Consider the following 27,825-nt stretch of genomic DNA (forward strand, 5'->3'; position numbering starts at 1 on the left):
GCTACTTTTTTTCTGGACTTGAGGTGGAAATTTTTTCGGTATTCCACATTATGTTTGAGCATATGAGATCAGATTAAAACGAACCCAATTTACATTCCAGGATCCAGGCTCTGCTTTCTCTTCCACTTCCACACCTGACTCTCCTACTCTTCCCTCCCCAACCATGAATGTACCACCAACAGACCACTGACCAGTCCCCTGTTTCGAATACATGGTAGCCACAGGCGTTAGGTTGAGAGGGGATAGCCGTTATGTTCTCAAATGTTTTCAGATTGACCGTGTGCATATTCCCCTGCTCCAAAATCGCAGTATATTCTCAAATGTTGAGATCAAATGTGATCAGTTGATTAGGCATTTGGGGAATCTTTTAGGAGGTTGAAGCCGGAATTTTCTTCCATTATCTAAAAAATGGCATTTGGGGAATTAACATCTCAACTTGAAGAGTGATCAAAGCGTCAGTAGATGAGCCGAGTGTGTCTGGCTGTCTGCGGTGCATTCGGGATACTTTTAGCCCCAATGTCGCCGAACAAAGCTTGCCTCGGTCAAATCAGAATGGCTTGTTGAACTCACAGAGGGCGGCGCAAAGCTCCCAGATGTCTGCTAATATTTGGCGTTAAGGAGCTCCTATATGTAGCTGCAGCCCTTTGACAATTGTGTTCCCTGTTCCTGCTCCTTTTTAGTCTGTGGATGTAGGAAGAGCACGTAGAGGGCGGAGGAATGATTGTTTGGGAATGAAGATGAATTCAGTTACAAATTTGTTGCCCTCTCCTTCGGTAGACATAGTTCAGCTAGTACATTGACTAGTTAACTACGTGGGCTTAAGCCCGCTGTGGGTTTGACACTCTAGTGATCACTTGGCCAGCCTGCGAACCAGCAATCCTATATAACTTTGTATTTTTTTTCTTATTCGGATTCCATTGTTCGAGATTTGTGTAGGCAACCTCATCCGTCAGATGCTAATCCATCTTCCTTCAGCCCTAGCACTAAAAAGTATGGCTACTTGGCTAGCTGCAATAACCTGGCCCCTGCCGCCCTGCGTGCCTGCCCACTTGTGATGATGAGTCGTCCAACTGCAAGCATCGGAAACAGCGCCCGCAGAACGTGTGGCTGGCCCCCTCCTGGCCTACTGTTTGTTGCTGCAGCCGCCTGCAGACAGCCGACGACTTTGCCAAGTCTTCGGACTCCAATTCCATAATCTTTTTTATGAGGTTGGAAGCGACGACGAAGCACGACCAGACCCAGAAAAACAAAGGTCTTGTTCTCTTACCTCCAAACTCCCAACTTTAACACTATGCAAAAAGAAGATTTCCCATCACATCAAAACTTGCGGTACATGCATGGAGTACTAAAGGTAGACGAAATCAAAAACTATTTGCACAGTTTTGTTGTACTTTGCGAGACGAATCTTTTGAGCCTAATTAGTCAATATTTGGACAATAATTTACAAATACAAATGAAACGCTACAGTGTTGCTACAGTAATTTGGCAGCTCCCAAATTCGCGAAGTAAACAAGGGCAAAGAGGAATAAGACCTTGTTTAGGTGCCCAAATTTGAGGTGCTAAAATTACTGTAGCAACACTGTAACGTTTCGTTTGTAATTGTAAATTATTGTCCAAATATTGACTAATTAGGCTCAAAAGATTCGTCTCGCAAAGTACAACAAAACTGTGCAATTAGTTTTTTATTTCGTCTACATTCAATACTCCATGCATGTACCGCAAGTTTGATGTGACGGGGAATCTTCTTTTTGCATAGTGCCAACTAAACATGGCCTAAATAGTAATAATAATAAAGGCATAACGCAGGAAGGAGCCATCCATGATCCATCCACCAGCATAGCTGGCCCATTGTTGGCATTGCATATTTGCATCTCCTCCCTCCCACATCATCCAGGTCAAGGTCTCCAATCTACCTACCGTCACCCTCTCTCCAGCGGGCTCAACCTCCATTGCTGCAAGCAGGTGCGTGCATGTTTCTTCCTTGTTTTAGCTCGCAAACATGAGCCGCGTTTCGATCAGATTGTTCTTCTTTCGAGCGGAAACCGTTTTGGATCGATTCCCCAGCCGAATCAGGTTGCCATGCTGCTCTGTCTGATCTGAGGTGTGTTGGATCAGAGCTAGACTCCCCTCTGAAATCCCTGTCTGTGCCCTTAGAGGCTACCACAGCCTCTGTTGTAGATCCATGAACCCAAGTGATGTTTCTCCCCTGACCATATTTCCTTTCTTCATCTGCTGGAGAAGATGATTATTTTTTTTTGACGTTTGTTACCATATCTTAGAAGAAGGAATCATGGTTCGACCGATTCGATTTGCATTTTACGCTAGTTAGTAGAAGCTAGTTAACTTGCAATTACAAAATCAGAGATACACGCGAGATTTGTTTTTCTTGGCCTTATTAATGAGGTTCTTCTTTGAGCCTTGTGCATGTACATACTAAAATGTTTAACCCATTCCTATGTACATACGGTTCTAGCTCTACAAATCATTGGAGATTTCTTGTACATTTATACTCAAAATTATATCCACCTAAGGTGTGTGCATGTTAATTTGGTAGAGTTCGAGCTCCAACTCGAAAAAGTTTCTAACTAGGTATTGTAGTCAGAGAGGAAAACCAACAATTTCTGGAGTGGAACGATAGTAACTTTCACTGATTAGTTTTTCGGGCTTTCATCTGGACTGGACTGGGCCGTGCTCACCTCCCCGATGAGCCCACAATGCCGACCCTTCGTCTTCCCCCTCAAACGGACATCTCTTGCGCGTTGCGCCGCCGGCGATAATGCACCCCGCGGTCGAGAGGCCAGCCTCATGCCGGCGGCGAGCTGGTAGAGATGGCAGCCTGCACTCCCGTGGCGTGCCTGCGGGATGCGCAGGGATGGCCAATTAGTTACTGTAACGGACCCTGAAATGGATCCCGGCTAATTAGATTTCATCCGATTCTTGCCCCTTTGTTTTCTTTATTGGCTACAAATCTCTTCTGTAATCACTCCGTCTTCAATCTTCATGCTTCCTCTTTTGCATTTTCATCCGTCCTTACTTGATGCTGCAGAGTTTTGCTGACCTGAGTGCCCGGACTGAAGGCCCCTTCGTAGTCCGCCAGGGAGTCTCCAGCAGGTGAGCTCTAGATCTATTCTACGCATCTACATTTACGACAGTAATTGAATTGAACCTTCAGATCGTAGCTTCGTGCCTTGTTTACCGGATGGATTTCTTGGGCAGTTGCAGCCGTGTTCCAAGTGTTTATACATGCCTATTGACTGACGATAGTTCATTTCTTAATGCCTGTTGATATTATTGTTCACTTGAATCTTCCCTCCGTGGGATGAATCGCGTGTCTTTAGTCACATCTTGTATCAAATAAAAGGATTTTGATTTTAGTGTTTCCCTATGCGATAGTTGAAGTCGGCCAACGCCTGTGCAATTAGACTGGCCTAGGCGGCATCTAGAGGAACCCTTTATGGTAGAATCAAGAGTGAAGTTTCAGAAAATAAATGTTATTTCATTTAAAAGAGAAACTGCCTACCAACTATTGTGACATTAAGATGCAGTTCTGCTCTCATTGCAGTGTGGAGCAAGTTGTGTGGTCTGCATTCAGTGCTTGCCATCTTTCACATTTAAATTTATTGAATATAGTTTCATTTCTACTGGTTATTTGTAATAAAAACTATAGATGAACTCCTGCATTGGATTAGGAAAAATAAAAAAATGACTTACGTAATGATGCAGAGTGTATCACATGATTGCCACTGATCCATGCATTTCCCGATATCATAGCTACTTTTCCTGTTTAGTTAACAGTTTCACTTCATTGACAATTCCACCAAACTGTTTTGCACATATATTTCCCATGTTTAAAGAGATGCTAACAATCCATTGACTTTATGACTGGGCACTACACTTTGTTGGTCAACTTGGCACTGTGTTTGCATAAGCTTTGAGCTTGCAAGTTACGCTATCCTGATTGGATTGGTGTAACCAGGTGTGACAATTGGGTACGAAGATATATGCCCTATATGATGCCACAAAAGTAGCAAAACCTGGATTAGAGAATTCAGGAGATACGGTGATAGTTTCATCCATCTTTTTAACGTGTGCCTGACTGTTATTTCATTTCTCTCAAAGATATTTTGACCTGAACATTTTATGTGATACAATTTTTTTAGTGCTATTATGGCTGATAGCTAAACTCCTTGTATCTTCCTTAATTTGTTAATTTGTCTGTTTTGATTTTCAGTAAAAATTACATTAGCCACTCAGTGAAAGAGGCTGCATTAGAGAATTGCATTATGTACTCATACTTAATATTGCCTGTTAGATCTTAAGATGATGAAGTTTGGTTATATAGTTTCTGCTGTACTGACACTCTACTTTGTTGATTGATATGATTTCTTTTCAGCATCACCATTCCTTGAGTTTTTGTAAAACAAAGAAAGGGAACAAGCTACACATTCACACACTAAATATTAAAATTGAATATCAAAGAAACCATAAATTATTAGAGGAAACTAGCAATTATAAATGGCACCATTCAAGAAAAATGCTGCCTGGACTTTCAAGTTAACTTACATCTCAACGAAATTTTTCTTTATATGTTGTAATGTGAATGGTTTCACTTTTTCAGCAGAGATGGCAGAAGCTGTGCTCCTTGCTCTCGCAAAGATTGGTAGTGTTTTAGCAGATGAAACTGCCAAGGCCATGCTGGCCAAACTATGTGAAAAGGTTAATAATTTGAGGGACCTGGAAGCCAAGATCGAGCAAATAAGGATGCAACTCTCAACCATGAACAATGTTATACGAAAGATTGGTACGGTATACCTAACTGATGAAGTTGTCAGGGGTTGGATTGGGGAAGTCCGAAAGCTGGCCTACCGTGTTGAGGATGTAATGGACAAGTACTCATATCACACACTTCAAATGGAGGAAGAATGGTTCCTGAAGAAGTATTTCATTAAGGGATCACATTATGTCTTAGTTTTTAGTCAAATAGCAGAGGAGGTGGTCAAGATCGAGAAGGAGATCCAGAATGTTATAGAACTTAAAAAGGAGTGGTTGCATCATTCACAGCTTGCTCCTGACCAGTTTATGGAGATGGAAAGACAACGGTCCCAAGACAGCTTCCCCCTACTCATCAGAGATGAAGATCTTGTGGGGATTGAAGATAACAGGAAAACACTCACAGAATGGCTGTATTCTGATGAGCTTGACAGCACGGTGATAACTATATCAGGTATGGGCGGACTTGGAAAAACTACCCTTGTTACAAATGTTTATGAACGTGAAAAAATCAACTTTCCTGCTTCTGCATGGATGGTTGTGTCCCAGACCTACACTATGGATGCTCTGCTTAGGAAGTTACTCATGAAGGTTGGTGGTGAACAGCAGGTGTCACCTAATATTGACAAATTGGACGTGTATGATTTGAAAGAAAACATAAAGCAAAGGCTCAAAAATAGGAAATGTTTAATTGTATTGGATGATGTCTGGGATCAGGAGGTGTACCTCCAAATGTCTGATTCATTCCAAAATCTCCAGGCAAGTCGCATCATCATCACAACAAGGAAGAATCATGTGGCTGCTCTTGCTGACCCAACACGTCGCCTTGATCTCCAGCCTCTGAGCAACACTCATGCATTTGATCTCTTCTGCAGGAGAACATTCTATAACAAGAAGGACCACACATGCCCCAATGATCTTGTGAAGGTTGCTACTTCTATAGTAGATAGGTGCCAGGGCTTGCCACTAGCAATTGTATCGATAGCTAGCCTATTATCTTCGAGGCCACGGACATATTACATTTGGAATCAAATGTACAATCAGCTTCGAAGTGAGCTATCAAACAATGATCATGTCCGAGCTATTTTAAACCTGAGCTACCATGATCTATCTGGAGACCTCAGAAATTGCTTCTTGTACTGCAGCCTCTTCCCTGAAGATTACCCAATCTCACGTGAGAGCCTTGTGAGGCTTTGGGTTGCAGAAGGCTTTGTGGTTAGCAAAGAAAACAACACATCGGAGGAGGTGGCGGAGGGAAACCTCACGGAACTAATCCACCGCAATATGCTGGTAATAGTGGAAACTGATGAGCAGGGAAGGGTGAGTACTTGTACAATGCATGATATCGTGCGAGATCTTGCCCTTGCTGTTGCAAAAGAGGAGAGGTTTGGCACTGCAAATGACTATAGAGCAATGATACTTATGGATAAGGATAAGGATGTTCGACGCCTATCATCTTATGGATGGAAAGATAATACATCACTAAAAGTTAAACTTCCACGTCTTCGAACTCTAGTGTCACTTGGAACAATTTCATCCTCCCCAGACACGTTATTGTCAATTTTGACTCAATCCAGCTACCTAACTGTTCTCGAGCTACAAGATTCTGAAATTACTGATGTGCCAGCATCTATAGGAGCTCTGTTCAACCTACGATACATCGGCCTGCGCCGTACCAAGGTCAGATCGCTCCCTGATTCTGTTGAGAAGCTCTTGAACCTCCTGACTCTAGACATCAAACAAACAAAAATAGAGAGACTGCCACGAGGGATCTCTAAGGTTAAGAAGCTACGGCACCTTTTAGCTGACAGATATGCTGATGAGAAGCAGACAGCATTCCGCTACTTTATTGGAATGCAAGCACCTAAAGATCTGTCGAACTTGGTAGAACTGCAGACTCTTGAGACTGTGGAAGCCACCAAGGACTTGGCTGAACAGCTGAAGAAACTGTTGCAGCTAAGGACACTGTGGATTGACAATATTAGTGCTGCTGATTGTGCAAATATTTGTGCCGCCCTATCAAATATGCCACTCCTTTCCAGCTTGCTTCTTTCTGCAAAGGATGAAAATGAGGCACTTTGCTTTGAGGCTCTCAAACCTAAGTCGACAGAACTTCATAGGTTGATTATCAGAGGGCAATGGTCTAAGGGAACCCTGCAGTGCCCAATATTTCGAGGCCACGGGAGACATCTCAGGTATTTAGCTCTAAGCTGGTGTCAACTTGGGGAAGATCCATTGGAGATGCTCGCTCCACACTTGCCAAACCTCACAAATCTGAGACTTAACAACATTCATAGTGCAAAGACTTTAGTGCTTCCTGAAGGATCATTTCCCAACCTGAAGATGCTTGTTTTAAGGCAAATGCCTAATGTCAACCAGCTCGTGATAGGAAAAGGTGCCCTCCCATGTATTGAAGGCCTGTACATTGTGTCACTGGTGGAGCTGGATCAGGTCCCTCATGGCATCGAATGGCTTCACTCCCTGAAGAAGCTCTGGCTGGTGAACCTGCACAGGGGCTTTCTAACTCAGTGGAACAAGAGTGGGATGCACCACAAGATGCAGCATGTCGTAGAGATTCGTGTTTAGGCTGCATTACTATTCTTCTATGCATGTAGTGCTTGCAACCATCTCCAACATATTGTTACTCAGTCATTCGCATCGTCGGCAGTGCTCCACACTTCAATCTGAATTATATTAATGGTGACAGTAGCACAACTCACGGGGTGTTTGGATATTAGGTGCTAAATTTTAGCAGTATCACGTCGGATGTTTGGATGCTAATTAGAAGGGCTAAACATGAGCTAATTATAAAACTAATTGCAGAATTCCTAGGCTAATTCGCTAGACGAATCTATTAAGCCTAATTAATCCATCATTAGCAAATGGTTACGATAGCACCACATTGTTAAATCATGGCCTAATTAGGTTTAATAGATTCGTCTCGCAAATTAGACTCCATCTGTGCAATTAGTTTTGTAATTAGCCTATGTTTAATACTTCTAATTAGTATCCAAACATCTGATGTGATGTGACAGGTGTTAAATTTTAGCAGGTGGTATCCAAACACCCCCTTAATAATTGTGAAATGTTTTTGTTCGATGGCTTGGGAAGCTGGCCTGAATATTTGTGATGCCTATTCAGTTGCTCTCTGCTTGATTTTATTGTAAGATCAAGTGCCATATGAATTCAACTTGTTTTTGTCAATAATGCATTCAATATTTTTCATCTGCGTTGCTTTGGGAAATCTCTCAATCTGTTGCTTCTACACCATCCCATGTCAAATTTGACTACATTATCCTTTTTCGGCAATTGCTTTGTGCGTCGTACAGATGTTTAGATACTCAATTCTGACCAATAGAATTTGACTATCATTGCTATCATTAAACTTTAGGGGGGCAGATAGATATAGTAAGAAGTTACTATATCTCTCATCTGTTGGCCAAGCAAGCTGCAAGTGTTCAATCCAAATTTTGCAATCTCTAGTCTTCCTGACTTATAGAGGTGAGATACCATCCACATATCCTGCAGGGGAAATGGATCCTATGAAGTACTGCACTCTGCAGTTGAGTTCATGCAAATGGGTTCAGGACCACACGTTAGTGAACAAGAATGCAGAACCGCAACTGCAGAGGAGCCCCGTCCCATGCAGCGTGAAGTGGCAGAGCGCTCCTAAGGGATTGCAATGGATACCTTGTGCGGTTAGATATTGCAGAAGATGATAGTTCTGCAATCATCACCTCAAGTAGCGTGCAATGGGTCACATGTTAGCTTAATTAGTTGGGTTCCGCATGCATGTAGCAGTAACATCCTTGCCTACACGGGTCACATGTTAGAGAGGGAAAAAAGAGTACATGCATGCAAAAGGACAAAATGATGACATCACCCATTTGGCCTTTTACATGCAAATTTGAAAAAAAAATATAAATACTAAAGTGGGTAAATTAAATTTTAATTGCACCATTGTGTTTTATTCGACAAGAGCTTCAAAACAATATCACACTTGTCTATATTTAGATGATATTTTAACAATCATTTTTTAACATGGGATAATTTTTTTATTTTTTATATAATTTTTATTATTTAAGACCTGTTTAATTTGCTCCTCAGAAGTCAAACCTAGACATGCTGGATACTACTTAGGTGCTCTAACCACTAGGATAAAACCCCTTTCATAAGATAATTAATTTTGTCTACTGTGAACACATGAGTCAACACTTGGAACAAATGATTATTTCCGTTGAACAAAAGATTGAACATGACAAACAAATAATAATACATTAGGAACAAAAAGATTAAATATTACAAATAAATAACTCAACATCACCGAAAAATTTAGTCTGCAAAGCTAACAAATTACTTTGGGAGGTGTACAAACAAATTACTCTTGGAGGCGAACTAAATATATACACCAGATAAATTACTCGTGATGGAGAACAAAATATGAACCGCGAACAAATTATCTCATTAAGCGAACAAATTATGTACAAGTTATGAAAAGTTAGATTGCAAGATGAATAAATCAGTTTGCGTCATGAACTAATGCAATCAAATAGTACCACTACCGGGATAGTAAAATATAGATTTGTTAACTTCCAATTATATAAAAAATAATGATGAATATGAATGATAATCCTAGGAAAAACATTCACATAAATTTTAGAATGAAAAGGAAAAAAGTAACAAAAAATAAAATGAATGAATAAATAAATAGATATACATAATAATATAGGAAATAAAGAAAAATAAAATTAAAAGAAATAAAATAGAAAAGTACAAGGAAACATAAAATGAGAAGAAAAACTATGGCCAACTCATTTCCACCAAAAGCAAAGAACAAATTGCTAAAAGGTGATGAATTACATAAGTTAAAAAATACCTAAAGAAATATTAAATGATTAGAAGGAAATAATAAGAATAGAGAAAAAAAACCACGGCCCCATTCCAGCTACCCACCAACGCACATGGACTGAAAAGTATAGTACAACATACCAAGTTAATGGACTTATACCTGCTCTTTATTTTGGGCCGTGAGAAACGAAAGATCAAATCGAAAACCGAAAAAAGCCCGTGGTTATAATAGATCGGAATGCAACCCACGGCTGAATTCATGCCACCGCCCCACGCGAAATCCTTTAGCGATAAGCGGAGATTTGTAGCTTATGCGATATATAGCCTTTGCCAATGGATATATAAAAAAAACATTTGTCATTAATCAAAGATTGGTTAGTAATAATATTTTGATGTTCCCACACCCATCTAAATTTAAATTTTCACTCACCTCGCTCCAAAATAAATTTGTTTTGTAATATAATAAAAATTGATTCTAAAAATATATAGAGAAATCAAGGGTCCAAAAACATGTTTATTATTTTGAAGAATTTAAATACTAGCATGTGCCTGTTGGCAAGTTGGATGGGATGGGTATGTTTCCATGTTTGTGGCCCACCATCACCCTAATCGGCTGGAAGCTTATCCCGTCTGGTAGGTCATGGCGTAGATTGCTCGATGATTTGCCATCAAATAATTTACAAGCTACTAACAAATGGGCCCGTGAAAAACCTCATAACAGAAAACTTACTATTCTGTTGTGACTACCAACTATTCGAAAAGCAATTTTTAAAACTTCTTGCCACAGCCAAAAGGGACAGTATAAATGGTTAGGAAACTGGATATCCAATATGGTTTTCCATCTTTCTACCCAAAGGGTTGATAACTGACTAAATCAAGCAGAAGATGGACCAACAGTTAATATTAAGCTAATATTATAGACAGTTTTGCAGATAAAACCAAACACGATGGCTTTTTGGCAACTCCCTCCTTTGTATTTTGGCAGTTTGCAGGCCTCCTCAAGCTGGTCCTGTCCGTGGGCAGTCTCCCAAAATACCCCTATTTCTAGACGAAAACCTTAGATAGCGCAAGCGTGCCGCTAACCAATAGCGGTGAACAGACACGTGTCGCACCAGGACAGGCGGAAGCCTGACCTTTTCCACCCGAGCGTGTCGTCTTCCTCCGGTTGTGGGTGGCGGAGCAGCAGCGGGTCACCGCCGGCAGCAGGCGGTGGCGGAGGTCGACGGATTATGGTTATGGATTCGGGTTTCTGGGTTTGGCGGAGGCCGACGGAGTGTTGTGGGCGGCGGAGCAGCGGCAGGTTGTGGGCAGCGGCCGGTGGCGGAGGTCGGTGGATTAGGGTTAGGGTTTCGGGTTTTTGGGTTTGGGGGTCTCAATGGCTAGTGGGCTTACAGGGATGGCTGGCGATGGCGGGAGCCTGATGGTGGTGGCGGGTTGTGGGTGGCGATGGTGCTGCCGGCTGGGTGGTGGAGGATCTCCGATGGGCGGTGCCGGCGGCGGGGCCGAGCAACGGCAGCGGTTAGGAAGGGCAGTGGTCAAGGCCGGCAGCGGCGGGGTGGCTCGGCCGAGGCGGGCGGAAGATGGAACAAGGAAGAAAGAATGGTGGAGGAGAAGAAAGAAAGAGATAAGGGAAGGAGTGGTGGCGAACCAGCGTTCAATAGCAGCCCCACGAGTGTTTGATACGAGGTGCTAAACTTTAACAGTGTCTTATCAGATGTTCGGATGCTAATTAGGAGGACTAAACATTTTAACAGTGTCACATCGGATGTTCGGATGCTAATTAGGAGGACTAAACAAGAGCTAATTACAAAACTAATTGCAGAACCCTATGCTAATTCGTGAGACGAATCTATTAAGCCTAATTAATCCATCATTAGCAAATGGTTATTGTAGCACCACATTGTCAAATCATGAACTAATTAGGCTTAATAGATTCGTCTCGCGAATTATACTCCATTTGTGCAATTAGTTTTGTAATTAATCTATATTTAATACTCCTAATTAGCATCCAAACATCTGATGTGACAGGTGTTAAACTTTGATAGGGTATCCAAACACCCCTTAGATGACCGCCTGTGAAAATGGTGATTCGTAAGGACGGTTCGCTTAAGTGGATTGCATGGCCCCCGCATACTAACTGCCTGTGCAGTAATAACAGGGGGCGAAAATCGATTTTGTAATAGTGTTTCCAGTACCAAGCTCAGAGACAACCTGTGGAGTAAGAATTCGATGCATGGCTGAATTCCAAACACATACCAATCAAAATACTAGGACTATAAAATCAAAAGATCAGGTTGATTCCTCACGAACCCACCCCTCTAATAAATCTCAGTCCCTACCGCTTCCACAAAAAGAATTTGAGCTCCTATGCTGAGTAGATTTCTTGGTTTTGGGCTGACTACACCTATACTGGTCCATGTATGGGGATGCCTCCAAATAGTCGGTCATTCCAACCCGGTCCAAAAGGCCATGAAAGATTTTAAGAATAACAAAAAGAACACGATCAGGATGCAGCTCTTTGTCCCCTAACAAGGTATATGCCTGGTGACTTTTCAACGTATCGAACCAAATTATGATACAATGCTTTCTGAACCATATGATGTCATGTGTAATGGAGCCCCCGCGTGAACCATATGATGTGATTTTCGTTAGGAGACATATGATTTTACTCACTTAGGCTTCAAATTAGTTATCTAATTTCTTCATAATACATTCCATTTATGATGTCTGGACTCTCTTAAAACCTTGTCCCAAGCTCATACCTCTACTGGTGGCTGTAGTTCGTGTACGGTGTAAGACCACAAAATCAACCTTGCAATTCGAGCCACCCATCATGTTGTCAAACCAGAGGCAGCGCCACGCTGTGCTTGGGTGGTGCATTGGCAAACACATCACCAGGATCACACCATGCTTGCCAGATCTGGCATTTTCATACAGATCGAGAGGCAAGCAGCGCAGCCGCCTGATCAATAAGTCAACGACGGCCTGCGTTGAATTAATCACCTAGCTTAATTAGTGTCTTGATGGCTGGTTACATTTACATCTTAGATCTAATCGCATTCTTCTGTTTTAAAGACTAATTGAACTGGACTGGAGTCTACCTCGAATCTTCGATGAGATCATGAGCGTGACTGCTTATATTAATTCCACAGAATTAAATAGTATGATGCCAGATCATTAACAATACCAGTAAACTGAGCTAGTACCATCAACAACTGGCTGCAAACTGACAAATAGGTTGGGGTTACATGATAAGTGGAACAACAGGACAACCGACGAATATCTCCGAGAGTGAAGGTTCACTAGACTCGACTTTGCTTAAGACTTGCGAGCATAAACTAATGGTGGCCACATCACACTCACTCTCCAGAGCACGTTTAACTGTCTAATCAAACATGACTAAGCTCAGATTTGCATTACTTAATTGCCTGCGACTTTCTTAGCTCTAGCTTTGCAGAGGCATATGCTCGCATATGGGAGTGCTCTGTACTTCTACATAACACGGTCTCATGAAGCTCTGGACCACCAATGCATCTGAAACTAGTTTGTAGAGACAAAAATAGAAGCTCAAGGGTTTTTGTAATGTTAGCACATACACAGACGCCCGGGCATGGCGGTTGAAGAGTACGTGGATTGGAGAGGAAATGCAGTGGATGGGAAGAAGCATGGAGGCATCCGGCCCGGGCAACGCTCCTTCTCTACGGTAAGCGTGCAAGTTCTAATATGTCTGTGTTAGTACGGCAGCAACGTGTGGGTTCATGTACATGCCTTGATCTACCTTAGCTTCCTTTTAGTACATAGTTGGCTATATATCTATGCCGGCCGTAAGTTTCAAAGTTTCGCAGATCAGGTAAATTTAAATGAAAAGAATCACCATATCAACTCAAACACTAGTGTAGATTTTAACTTTTGTAAAGAATATGATTGTGGTGTGTTTCATGTCATGCACAGTTCATGTACCAAAAATAAAGATTGATCTACGTCTGTAGTATACTTGTGCTCCAATTATGTTAATTAACGTTGCCTCTATATTTAATTACACCTCATTAAGCAAATCCCCAGGACTCACAAATTTGAAACTGTTTTAATTTATTTATAGATATACTAGTATACAAAATGCTCAAGCACATATGTGGTGTTGCTAAAACGATCACAAACTATTGAACCGTACAACATTAGATAAAATGATCAGAAGAGATCCAACGGAATCACTATACATTTGTGGTCACTTGATCATATTTGCATGACAGTGAGCCAACAATGCATATGCCTGCCCTTTCCTGCGAGCTTCGCTTCAGTTTTTTCGTGCTTTAATTTTGTGTGCACCCACACCTGACAACTGAGGCAGGGTTTTACGTCTTCAGTTTATTATCAAATCTTTTGATAATAAATAGATTGATCGTCAGCGAATCTTATCTATGATATTTTCCATTTGAAAAAGTACACATAGAAGTCAAGGCCGCTGTCCTGGAGCTAAATAAAAAAAAATCGTTGAACTTTTAACGTATCAACGTACTAATGCAAACTGATCCCATCAGAACAACCACAACGCTTGTAACCCTAGCTGCCAATTAAAAATCTAAAATATTATAAGCATGGCGAGTCGAAAGCTTGATAAAAAGCCCGCTCAGTTCACCAAATAAGTCAACATAATAAGATTAACACATATGCTCCATAGTACAAATTATTAGACACAAATAAGAAAATTTTTTATCTCCATTTTTTGTTATAAATTTAAATTTTTTTTGAGACGCACCACATACATTCTGTCATTTTTCTATGATTCAGGTTAGGCAGAAGGTTCACCGTGTACATTCTGTAATTTTCCATACGAACAATTTGAAAAAGTGCATGGAGTCCTTTAATGACAGAATTGAAGATTCTGATGCCCAGTGCTCAGCAGACGTGGGACATTGACTTTTTATTTAACTCCGTACAACATAAACAATAAGAAGGGTCCTAATGAAACTGCTAATCCCACGATGCGTTTCAAAAAGAAAAATCCCATGATGCTTGCTGTCTTTTTCATCAATTCAAATTAAGTATCCAATCCATGGACCTTGGAAGAGATGGTGCGCAATATCATTCAACTAACAGACAAACAAGTGAGCTGGCTCACACCTTGCAAGACCGCCAGGACATCGACAACAGAAAGAAACTCCTTCTCGTGGCCCAAAGAACAATACAAAAATCATTTCTAAAATGTGGATGCTATCAATCTACCATCATTTACTCCCAACTATCAACAAAAGGAAAATATATAGCTCATAATATGTTGATTTGTAGTTTTATGGTTCCAAATAATTGTATTTAATTTCTTACTGTCGCGACTCACTGCTTAATTAGCCTAGCTTTGGTTCAGCATGCTCAATGCCTTGGCATCATATTGGATGTGCACATATATATGACTAATCATTTATTATTTTCAAAATAAAAAACTGATCACCTGCAATCGTCTGACCTTTAAAAGAAATATTACATGCTAAACATCATATATTTAAGAACTGAGGTAGTAGTACATAAACATGTTCTTACGATTTAACTAGGAAATTAATAATATGTATTGTATCATCCTAAACGTCATATAGTACTGAGGGAATCAACAAACTTTTCCATGTCACATGTTTCAACAGTTTTTGCTGTGATTTCCTAGTTAGATGAGCATTTAACCAATACAGACGTACTGATAGATTGAAAAGGTGCAATCGTTTGATAACAAGAAATTCTGACACTCATCTCAGCAGAATGGCCCTTTTTTTTTACTTTCAAACACATAGACTGCTAAAAGGGATATAAAGGATTCTAAGTGTTGATTGATCTCGTGCGCCTAAATCAACTACATACTAAGATAAACAAACAACGGAATAAAGAAAAATCCCATGATGTGTGTTACTTGCAATCTTCAACTGCCAATTGTATAACTCAGCCATGGACCTTTAAACTGATGGGGACATCAATGGAACCAATAGAAAAGCCAGTGTGTTGGCTCACAACACCTACGCGAGGTATCATCAGGTGCGGACAACAATCCCTCGCGCGGTCGTGCCCCCTCCTCAACCCAAACAAAACCTTTTTTTTTCTTCCTACCTATAATAAGTCCTGGTTCTTGACCTTTGAACAAATGGAAGAATATGATTTTTCATAGTATTGGTTCTTTTATAGTTTAGTTGTTGTTCTGCAGAGAGGCACTTGCTTAGACAACACATATAAACTAAACAGCATACTATTTTGCAATGCAGTTTTGGCTCTGCTGAGGAGCTGCCCGAGCAGTGCCAACTTCAGTTTGGTGGCCTATTTGCACCGTACGCTGCATCTGGGAATTGTGAGCTCATCAACCGTGATCATCTTCTCGGTGGGCGCTGTATCAGTCTCCACTGCCCTGATGAACTTCATCTCTCATTAGTACATCAAGCGCTCCACTGCTATTTTGTGTTCGGACCCTTTGTCACGCCTGGTTTTAAAGGCAAAATTAGATGAATAAATTACATGTGCATCAAGATCAAGTTTTACACATGCAATGACTTCAGTAAATACTATAGACAATGCCAAAACGTAGAGAGAGTATTAAATTTATTCATAACTGAAAGTCTTTAATTCGAATAGCAAAACGAGTCTTTATTCTAGCAGCGGAACTCCAACAACGACGACGACTTCACAGGCAGTTGACTGGTGCCACACGTACACCTAGAACTCCTCAAAGTCTTCAGGAACATCCTCAAAGTAGACTTGGTCTGAGCAGCGGTTTTAGCAAGAGTGAGTACATTTATGGTTGGTACTCAACAAGTGTGAGGAATGTGTAGTGTAAGGGTATGTAAGGATAGGCTAAGGTTTAATAGCATTTTAGCATTTTAATTGGTTGGTCAAGTTTTATTAGCAATTACTAGGTATAAGTTTATTCTACCCACATTAAGCATGAACATAAATAAATAAATAAGACAACAATAAATAAATAACATCAATTTAATTCAACTTTCATTAAATTAATCATGTAAGGGTTCATGTAAGGGTTCAGGCCGCTCTTGAATGTGAGCACGGCTGATCGATTAGTTTTACACTCTGCAGAGGTTGTACACTTTCACCACAAGTCGCGTAAAAGTTTAAAAGAACTTTGGACCCAATCAAGTTGTGTCAGCCAAGCACATATCACACTACCGAGGTGTGACTGCATAAGGACGCTACGAGACCTTTACAAAGATTCCCTAGTAAGGATAGCTCGCTAAGGTTTCATGGTCAGCGTAATGCATAAACCTCTCTCAAACTGCAAAGCTACCATAGAGCATATCAGTTTGAGAGCTGGGCTATACACCAACTGCTATCTCCCCCTCTTGCCCCTTTCAGGTAAAGCTACCACAAACTAGAGTTTCTAATTAGTGATCCAAGACTAGAGCCATATAGTTCTTGTGGTTGTACTTATTTCCTGGGTGGTTCTCAATATTCCAATTAAGCATGGTGAAAGGTATAGCATAAATAAAACAAGTTTAAGCATTGGTTCATTAATACCACCGTAACCAAGTTGAGCACCTAAGTAAGAACTACCTAACATTATGTAAACCCACCTTAAATAGGACCCATCATGTTTAAACATAAGAGTGCATAGCATATGTAATTCAACATAAAAGTAAATGTTGCATAGGTTCAAGCTGTGATCAAGAACACGACTTGCCTTCCTGAACTTGCTCTTGTTGCTCAAAGTCTTCAAAACCTTGCCCTTCGAATCCCTCGAACTGTGATCTTTCTATGCACATCAAACAAGTACATACAAGCAAACAAACGACTCTGGTTGCAAGTTTAAACTGAAGGTTTATGCAGAAACTGCCTTATGTTTTTATAGATTTATTATCTGTTCTCAGTTGATAGCAAGCTGAATAATAACAGTTTTACCTTTTCTATACGTGTTGTGATATGCTTATAATTACTATTATCTAAGGCAAAACTTTGTGATGTTAAAATTGAACTAGATCTCTAGATTTATCGCAAAGTCACCTATGTATTTACTCTTGGCTTTATTGGGTTCATGAATATTATTATATCAAAGTCGTCTTACATTAGAAAGTTTATCTCTTTGTTTATAGGGTGACCAGTGTATTTATTTTTCCATGGCAAGAAACATTTTTTGTTCCATTGCTTGTAAGGTCAGATTATAGAATCTGCTATAAATAGCTGTTGGATCAGCATACAACCTACATACATAAGTTAATTAAATACATCTATTTTTAAATCACCAAAGTACTAGACAGATCCAATATGTTTGCTTTTGAGATTGAGAAATAATATGCCAAGGACATACTAAATTCCATAAACACTTAAATAATGCAGGGCTATATGCTTCTAGCTTTACAAGTGCATCTGCCATCACTTCATCCTCCGACTTGTTACATAGACAAAGAGAAAAATAGCTGCCAACCTGCTCATGGCTGGAGTTTAGCATTGCTCTACATGAGCCTACTGCTGTTTGCTATTGGCGAGGGCTGCATGCGAGCGTGCATACCATCCCTTTGTGCAGATCAGTTCAGCAGCGATGATCCAAATAGTGGATCACTTTTCAAGAGGAGATCCCTGAACTTGCACAAGCTTGCGAATTCTCTAGGGGCAATCTTTGGACTGGCATTCTTAGTTTGGGTGCAGAACAACCAGGGTTGGAACATCGGCTTTCTTGCTTCTGCCCTGGTTGTTCTTGTAGCTAGGTCTGCTCGTGGCAGCCTGTGGACTTCCCTTCTATCAGATGCAAAACCCTGCTGGTAGTTCTCTAACTAGGATACTACAGGTACAAGTTCATTCAGTGCTAAAATCTATCTGACTTGCACATAAAGCGCGTGTTATTCCGCATTACATATATTTTTCAGGTATCACCTGAACACTATGCTAGTCAGAGCTCCAATAATGTATTTAGCTTCAACAAAGTGCATAGATCCTTATATAAAGTAATAGAAATTGTCAACAATTGTAAGTTACTTTCTTGTTGCATCACAGGTGATTGTTACTGCATTGAGGAAGAGGCATTCTGTTATCCATGACAGCGTGGCCCTGCAGGAGATTGGTGAAGCAGTTTGTGTTGATGGAGAAGAGAACTTACACACCAAGAGAAAAGAGTAAGTTTCGTGGCAGTTCTGTAGAGGGAATGAGATTCCAAACAAGGTTAAACGATATCTTTCATGAGAGTGAAAATGCTGGCGTGCTAAACATACTAAAGTAGTTAAAGTTGTATGTCCCGAGATAGCATGTATTCATATTTATTTTCTGATCTGAACAAAAAACTCTTAACAGGTTCTTAGACAAAGGTTGCACGTATGCTGGTGATACAAGCCCATGGTCATTCTGCAGTACCACCCAAGTGGACGAAACAAAAGCTGTCCTCCAAATGCTCCCAATCTTCATTAGCAGTTTGCTCATCTTCTTGCCTTTCACCCTGCTAATGACTTTGACCATACAAGTTGAAAGAACAATGAACAAAAGGATCGTCACGTTCCAGAAATCTTCTGCCTCACTCATAGCAGTACCTATCGCATTTCACATGTTGCTGCAGCCACTTTCAAGGCAAATCATCACACCATTAATTTCTGAGAAGGATGACAGGTGACAAACACGGCATCAGTCCCCTGCAACGGATCGGTGCTGGTTCCGTGTGCGGAGTGGTGGCAGCATGTGTAGCAGCACTGGTGGAATCAAACAGAATGGCAGTAGTAGCTGAAGAGCACCACTTGATACAGACAGAAACCAATGTCCCGATGTCTGTTTTCTGGCTTCTGATACAATTCTTTCTGCTAAATGGCATGGAACTAGCATCCTTCAACGGCCTAGTAGAGTTTATAAAGCGAGAGGCGCCCCCGGGATGAAGCCAATTGCACCAGCAGTCCAATCTGCCCTGGTTGGATTGGCAACTTGGTTGGCATGCGTCTTCATTCGGCTCGTCAATAGACAGACAAGATACTACCAAGGTGGAAGAGGGTGGTTGGATGGATCAAACTTCAACAGGACTGATCTTGATCGCTTCTTCTTGCTGCTTGCCGCCTTCGAGTTCGTTGCGTTGTTCAACTTTTGTTTCTGGGCAAGGAAGTATGTTAAAGTGAATAGAAATTTTGTTCCAAGATTAGAAGATGAAGGGCATAACTAATGTGAACAGCAAGCAGTGGTAGCAACCAAGACTACTCACTGTACTATTGAAGTGAAGTGGTTATGGAAACTCCGTAGATGTGCGTTGAAAACGCAGTTAAAAGTAAAAGCCACAACAGCACACAAATGTAACAAGGACATGGACCTTGCCTTGCATTGGTACTGAGCACACAACGACTAGGCTACCAGGAGGGCTGTCCCTTGAGCCTTGGATAGAGGAGCACAGGTACACAAGGAGCAAAGCAACAACGACATGAGCATCAAATAACAGATAGACAAAATGCCTGTTGCACCCAGCTTCTGTCCTCTGAAAGGAATGCATCATAAGAACGGGAGACAGTGAGTTAGAGTATATGGAAGAAATTTGATAGGATCGGGATGTTATGGAAGAATAGAAGTTAGGATTGATTGTGATCCTAGCCCCCAATTAGTTTCTTTCTCTGTCTCTAAAATTGGTTGAGATCCAAAGCCACCATGTACTCTATAAACAGCCCACAAGGCTCATACAGATCATCCAATATTTACAGTATTTATAATCTCTATTGAGCTGTGTAGTTCTTATTAGTTAGGCCAATGAGCTTAGAGCCCAGTAGCTATGTCGGTGTGTGCATTATATGTACAAGAGAAAGAAGCAAGCAATAGAGTTCCAGACTTTTCCCCAATCAACTACATGATGTCAGAGCCGTCCTGGGCGATGGCTGTGGGAAGGACCGCTTGCTCGCCTAGTCGGCGTGACAGGCCGGCGAGCAGCAGGCAACCTGCTCACCATCAGCAGCGAGCGCAAGAGGCCCCGTGGAGGACAACGTTGAGGGCAGGGCCTGAAACCCGCAAGCAGCAGACGGAGACGCCTGCCCGTGTGTGGGGCGGCACGGAGACGTGGGACGCGAGCGGGAGGAGGCCGGAGAGCAGAGAGGCGTGCAAGGTGTCGAGCGCGCCGACCAAGTGAAGCTTTGCATTCCCCGGCCAGAAGTTGGTGACGGCGGCCCGCTGTTGGCAGCGGCTGGCGGCCTCAAGAGGTGAAGTTGGTGGGCGAGCAGCAGCAGCAGAAGTGCAGAACTGCAATTGGAGGTAATCCCAATTGGATTTGTGTTTCGTTCTGATCTGGGAGTATAAAGGAGGAAATCAGCTACTTAGAGGGAAGCAAGGTCAGTGCTTAGCTAATTGGGAGAAGAAGCAAAGGCTATTAGCCTGCTTGTGCGTGTGTGCTGAGAGGCTATGGGAACTGCAGCTGTGCTGAATTAGTATAGCATCGAGAGAAGAAGAGAAGGGAGATTTTACCAGATTATTACTAAGCAATGGGGGATAACCAAGGAATTGAACAACTGCTTGGAAAATTAGTGGAATTGCTCACAGCAAAAAAGGATGAGGCTCGAAGTTAAGGACATTGTGGTTCACACGGAACCAATCCAGAAGATTGAGTTGATACCAAATGATATCAAATTAGAGGGCACAAAAAATTATTTGGCTTGATCTAGAAGGGCAATCCGGCTGTTGAAAGAGAAAAAGCTTGAAGGGTTTGTAAATGGGGAATCATCTGAGCCAGAAAATAAGTCAAGTCCTGAATGGAGCACAGGGGATACTACTAACTCCTTGGTAGCTGCATGGATGTTGAGCTCTATGACTCCGACCATTGCTAGAACCGTTGATACAATCATTAGTGCAGCTGAGATATGGAAATCCTTGGACAAGATGTATTCTGGGACAGGCAATGTGATGTTGATGGTTGAAATAGAAGATCACCTCCATGATCTCAAACAGGGAGGGCGATCTGTGATAGACTATGTTGCTGAATTAAAAAGTTTGTGGGCTGATGCTGATTATCTTAAACCTATTGAGTTGCCACACTCTGATTATGTGGCATGGGTGAAGTAGTGGATAGAAGAAAAAAGAGTCATTCAATTTTTGAGAGGATTAAATCCAGAGTTTGAAGCAAGATGTTCCACTATGTTCCATCAGCCCAACCTTCCCAGCCTTGAGGATGCCATAGCAGCTATAACACGGGAGGAGTCTAGGCTAAATGTGATGAAAGGAAATGCTCCATATATGTCTCATCCTTTTTTTTACAGCAACAAACATTAAAGAAGACAGACGGTGTTTCAATTGTGGTGACACAGGACACTTGATTCGTGAATGTCCTAAACCACTCAAGGCCAACCGTGGAAGAGGAAGAGGCAGTGGCAGAGGTGCTCCGAGGGGTAGAGATCGTGGAGGTAGAGGTGGCTATAGAGCCAATGTGGTAGGCACAGAAGAGGAACTTATCCGAGCAGAAGCTTCATCTGTGAAAAATGAAGAAACAAGGCAATATGGAGGGAATAAGTTGAGAGCTCAGGAGGTAAAGATCAAGATGATTATGTTGGGGACTTTGCCAACTTCGCCTACATAGATGAAGGTAATTATGCCCATGCATCAATACCTATGCACAAACCACAATTAAATTGGATTTTAGATTCAGGAGCGTCAAAGCACGTCACAGGTGCATCATGTGAAGAAACTATACGCCCACACGTAAAGAAACTATACAAACAGCTGATGGTACTTCACAATCCATTCAAGGTGTTGGTAAAATAAAATGTACTCCATCTATTAAATTGTCATCAGTTTTGCATGTGCCAGCTTTTCCGGTCAATTTGGTATCACTAAGCGCATTAGTTGATCATTTGGACTCTTGGGTTATACTTGACCGGGATAATTGTTTAATTCAGGAAAGGCGAATAGGGAGGAGTCTTGGGATTGCGACCAGGCGTAGTGGATTGTGGTATATGGATCATGCAGGGACAAATGATGCATTATGCACTATGTTGGCAGCAACAATGGGAGAGAAAGAAGCTAGCTAGTGTGATGTTGTTACATTGTAGACTTGGGCATCTTTCTTTTGATAAAATATGCAAAGCCTTTCCTGATGTAATGTGTGGGGTGGATCTGAACAAACTATTTTGTGATGCCTGTGAGTTTGCAAAACACACAAGGGCATCTTATTTTAGTAAGGACATCAGGAAGCATGTCCCCCTTTGTGCTAGTTCATTCAAATGTTTGGACATGTCCCGTGGTTTCTATAAGTGGAATGAAGTACTTTGTTACTTTCATTGATTGCTTTTCTGAGATGACATGGGTATATCTCATGAAACATAAAGAGAAAGTGCTAAGATGCTTCCAGGATTTTTGTGCCCTTGCAAAGAATCAATTTAATGCACATGTCCAAATAATAAGGACAGATAATGAAACTGAGTATGTGAACAAGGAATTTAATGGATTTCTCTCAACCCATGGTATACTACATCAAACTTCATGCCCGGATACTTCTCCATAGAATGGGGTGGCTAAAAGGAAAAACCGACATATTCTTGAGGTGGCTTGATCATTAATGTTTATAATGAATGTTCCTAAATTTCTATGGAGTGAAGCTGTTTTGACCGCTACATATCTCATTAACCGCACTCCATCAAGGATACTTGGGATAAAGACTCCATGTGAAATGTTGCTTGGTGAGAACAAATTTGTGGTTCCTCCGAAGGTTTTTGGCAGCGCATGTTTTGTTAGAGATCATAGACCTTCAGTGAGTAAGTTAGATCCACATGCGGTAAAATGCATCTTTGTGGGGTATTCCTCAGAGCAGAAGGGCTACAAGTGTTGGAGCCCAACCGAGAGATGCTTGTTTGTAAGCATGGATGTGACATTTAGGGAGTCGGTGCCATTTTATGGTGAGAGGAGTAGGATCGACCTAAGTTTTATGTTTGAGCCTAAGCTTGTGAGGATGAATGAGGCTACCCGAGAGGGGGAGAGTAATAATGTAGAAAGTAATTCAGCTAAGAAACAATCAAGTATAGAAGGAGTAATAAGTGGTTTAGCTCCTCAATCAAGGAGAGTGGAATTGGTGAATGATGGTTCGGACTCATCTCAAAAGGGGGATTCTCGAGTTGAGTGGTTTCACAACAAGCATGTCTCAAAGGTGTATACAAGAAAAAAGTTTATACCCCAGGCAAAATAAACAGAGGTGATTCGAGTGGTTCCATCAGCTCCAATGCATGACGGTAACCATGAGGTGGTTGATGTATCTTCATCATCAGAAGTTGAAATTTGTAATACCTGCCATTTTTAGTCATCAAAGTAGCTTTGAAGAAATGAAATAAATTCATGAAGAAAGGGAGAAGAAATTGGCTAAAAATCAAATTCGGGTCAAATTTGACCGAAATTTGAATTTTGAATTCAAAATTCAGGAAAATTCGGCAAAAATATGGAATGGAGGTGTAAGGGTGATTAGAACTTAAAGATCAAGATTTGGGACAAGATTTGGTCCTAAATACCTCAAGAAAATCAAAGAAAGAAATTGAAAATCAAAGTTACTGTTCCCTATCCGACAACAGCAGTTTCAGAAAAACAGCACAGAGTTCATTTTTGGAAATTGAATTATGTTGAATTTTTCAAATAAGTGGATCCAAACAACTATACCATATTAAAGTATGGACCTTGGAAAAGTATCTTCAGGTGTTGTTGATCAGGAACAGTAGAGGGAACCATTTCAAATGGAAGCTCAAAGTCAGCACTTTACCACGGTCAGCTTAACTGCTGAACTGAAAATTCTGCCTAAGTCTGAAACCGTGACAACTAGCTATCTTTGGAGCTGAATTCAGAAAAATGGAGTGCAAAGGGTATAAGTGATTATGGGCAAAATGGAATCCTTGGATGCTGTAGAACACAATTGGGAAGAAGTTGGACCAAAAGAAAAGGATTTGGACCACTGAAATGATTCACCAAGTTGGGTAAATGACCACATCGACTGACTGACGAACTGAATGGAAGAACAGAAGGGTTCAGTTATTTGCCAGAGAAAAATTCAAATTTGAAAACTTTTGGATGCTTATCTCGGGCAAATGTTTAAATATGAATTGAAAAGCTCAAGATTATCTACAACTTTGGTTAAGACACTTGTGGGCCGTCGGATGCACTTTCGACCGTGATTGAGCTCTGAAGTTCGGGCGTCAGAAAAACAAGAAAGGGGGGGATGACAGAGCTACGCTCGACGTGTCGCCGCCGGCGTTCTCGGTCGCCCGCCAGCGCGGCAGCTATGCCACCTCCTCACCACGCAAGCCTACGAGTAGACCACGGTGTCGCCCATGCGTGCGGTAAATCGTTCGTATATCTACCGCTCCCGCACCGCCCCTTTTACCGCCGTTCCTTTTCACCGCCGCCGCTCACTCTGTCAAACCGCCGCCACCAAGCAAAATTCTCCCACCACACCGCAGCTCCCGTCGATTCCTCTCGCCTACTCCTCCACAGATACCCCAGCTACACCCCAGTCAAGTCGTTGTCCAACATCCTTGCCGGAATACCCTACGCCGCCATTGTTTCTGTCCGCCATCGCCATACCTCCTGCTCACGGTGAGCACCCTCTTGCCGCTCCTCTCTATCCGTGTGGGTAGTCGTAGGCGAGTCCTCGGGGTGCTAGGAAGCTGTAGCCGTAGTTGTTGGGGTAGGTTGCGCCGTCGTCGTGCTTAACCACGACCGGCCGTAGGTGCCGCCGCCCGCCGCCGTGGAGGAAGCAGCTCCGGCCATCTCCCGGGAAGCTGTCGCCGCGCACGGGTGCGTTAGGGCATGGGGATACTTCCCCGGCCTAGCCCGTGGCCGGTGGGCCGCCGGCCGGCGAGCCGCACCGCCCCCTGTCGTGTCTGTTTTGGCGGGAGGAGGAAGAAGACGCCGGCGTCAGCGGGCCCGCATGTCAGAGGAGGCGGGGGAGTAAAGAAGGCAGGCCGAGCAGAGGCGTCGGTTGGGCCGCGGCCTTGACGGCCCATGGGTGGGTGCGGTTTGCCGTTGGAGGAAAAGGCCGGAGGCCCAGGAGTCCGGCAGGCCGACCTTGCGGGAGAAGGGGAGGAAGAGATAGTGGGTCGTTGGGCCGTCATCGGTGTAAAGAGAAGGGGTGGAGAGAAGAATCGGCCCAGGCGGGCCCGGCCGGGGAGAAGTAGGCCGGCGGGTAGGATGAATAGGAGAAGGGGTGGGTCCACGCCACGGGCCCAGCGTAAGAGAGAGGGGGTAGGATAGGGTTGCGTGAGAAAAGTTGCCGGGGGTGTTTTTCGGGAAAAATTAGATTTCCTTTATACAATAATTAGTTTAAATCCGAATTTCACCTTTTAAATCACAGAAATTTCTAGGAGTGTCCAAAATTAGTGAAACCACTTTTGTTAGGCTTGTTTTATTTCCCTTTATGCATTAAAATTTTTATACCCTAGAAAAATAATAAAAATTTGGGTATTTATTTAATGCCTTTATTTTAAAGGTATTTAAATAAATACTTAATCTTTATTAAATGCATAAAATATGGAATAACATTTTCATAATCACAAATTTTTATTAACTCATAGGAAATTAGATTTTAAGGCTAGAAAATAATTATAGCATTTTCTAAAAATAAAAGAAAAGGCCTTAAGTAAGGTTAATTAAGGAAATAAAAATTGTGGGCTAATCTTTTCGGGTTTTTGTGTGTTGGCTTGCAACTTTATCATGATAAATTGTATAGTCCTTGTTGGCTTGCAACTTTATCATGAAGGAAAGTTGTATAGTCTTGTATTCAAAAATTTGCATTCCTAACCCCTGCATATGTTGTGTTATAGACACCGAAGCACCAGAAGGAGATTTCTCGGAATATTCAGAAGGATCTCCGAAATTTGAGGAAGTCTTTGAATTGGTCCCCTACGAAGCCAACCCTTCGGACAGTGCTAACTTTTTTAGCGAACAAGGCAAGCCCCGGTGCATTATACCTATTATTTTGGAGTCAATATTTCATGTGTCCATTATTGGTTATTTGCTATATGTATGCACTAAGTCTAGGAGTTGCTTGAAACCCATTCTTGTGCATTATCATACCTTGTTTTAAGGATATCTTTGCCACTTGTTCAAAACATTTAGTAGACAACCCAAGTCTAGAATTGCTTAGTTACTCAAACACTTGCTTTACTAAACCTTAAGGTAAATTTTGAATCATGCATATTAATTATGGAAAGATAACTTGGAAGTCAAGAAGCGGACAGAAGCTAGGGAGGTAGTTCTGTCTGCTAGATTAATCTGGTTAAGGCCCGATTCGTTATCTTAACCTTTGATCAAGTGAAAACATCTGATCACTTACTGGGTATGGGACCAGTAAAGCCCAGTAGGTTAGTAAACCCTCTGATCGGGAATACTTCGTACCCGCGCTTGACGTGCTGGAGATTGGCAGGGGCGTAGCCTGAAACTCACATGGTGATCAGGCCAGACGTGGGGTCCCATGTGGGGGTGCATCCCTGGGTCCGGGTAGTCTTATTCCCAATCATTGGATTTGCTAATCGAAAAGTCATTACGTACGACCTGGACAGTCGTATATAGCTGGTGATCAGGGTACTCTCCTGCAGGATGTAATATGATCCGGATCGCCGCAATTCTCGGTTATGAATGCACTTGATCACTGTTGAGCATTGTAGCATAAATTCATGAATGCCATATCTTTCTAATAATGTTTGGTGTATGACTTAATACCTTGCAAATAATCTTTTATCATCACCTAGAATGGTTAGCTAAAGACTTAACTCAAATAAAAGATAAAGCTAAGGTCTCACTTTTTAGTAAGCTTTTGGCAAAAATGTGTCAGCCAAGTACACCGAAAAAGCTATCATGTACTTCCAAGAAAAACTATTATATTGGTTAGTCGGGTAAGACTTGCTGAGTACCCCGTACTCAGGGTTATCCCTTGTGGCTATGTTTTCAGAAGCACCGCAGGAGTCCACCGAGGAGGAAGCCCCGAAATCCTAGGGTATTGTTACGAGTCTCACAATACCCTTAGAAGGAGTCTTATAATGCTCATCTCCATCCGAACCGTTTATGTTTTAAGTCCTAGAACTCTGTCTAACACTGCACTGTTAAGTTTGCTTCAAACTATGTCTTGTATTAACTCGTACCTCGTGTATGTATGTAAAAATGTAATATTTGTTGATGCTATCCCATCGCGGATACAATCCTGATGTATGGCTATGAGACACGACGTGGATCTTTCGAGGAGTCCTAGGGACACTCGACGGACGACCGGACTTATACTGTTTTAAGTGCGTTTCGGATAATTGCTGCGCCGGCAGCAAT

At 41.9% G+C, this 27,825-nt stretch overlaps 1 protein-coding gene and 1 pseudogene across 2 annotated transcripts; both read left to right on the top strand.

The window, feature by feature from the left end:
* The first annotated feature begins 1,812 nt into the window (after positions 1 to 1,812).
* On the top strand, positions 1,813 to 7,995 carry LOC117866626 (disease resistance protein RPM1). Of its 2 annotated transcripts, none has more exons than XM_034750894.2 (3): positions 1,813 to 1,962; positions 3,047 to 3,111; positions 4,619 to 7,995. In XM_034750894.2, the coding sequence occupies exon 3, from the start codon at positions 4,624 to 4,626 to the stop codon at positions 7,354 to 7,356; it is 2,733 nt and encodes a 910-aa protein (XP_034606785.1). In that variant the 5' UTR covers positions 1,813 to 1,962; positions 3,047 to 3,111; positions 4,619 to 4,623; the 3' UTR covers positions 7,357 to 7,995. The 2 variants fall into 2 exon arrangements, with proteins under 2 accessions (XP_034606785.1, XP_034606786.1); XM_034750895.2 differs by having other exon boundaries at positions 4,622 to 7,995.
* A 10,059-nt stretch (positions 7,996 to 18,054) lies between these two features.
* LOC140220208 (protein NRT1/ PTR FAMILY 4.4-like) lies at positions 18,055 to 20,161 on the top strand (annotated as a pseudogene).
* The last annotated feature ends 7,664 nt before the right edge of the window (positions 20,162 to 27,825 follow it).

This window comes from Setaria viridis, chromosome 8 (genome assembly GCF_005286985.2).
Source record: "Setaria viridis chromosome 8, Setaria_viridis_v4.0, whole genome shotgun sequence".
NCBI lineage: Eukaryota > Viridiplantae > Streptophyta > Magnoliopsida > Poales > Poaceae > Setaria > Setaria viridis.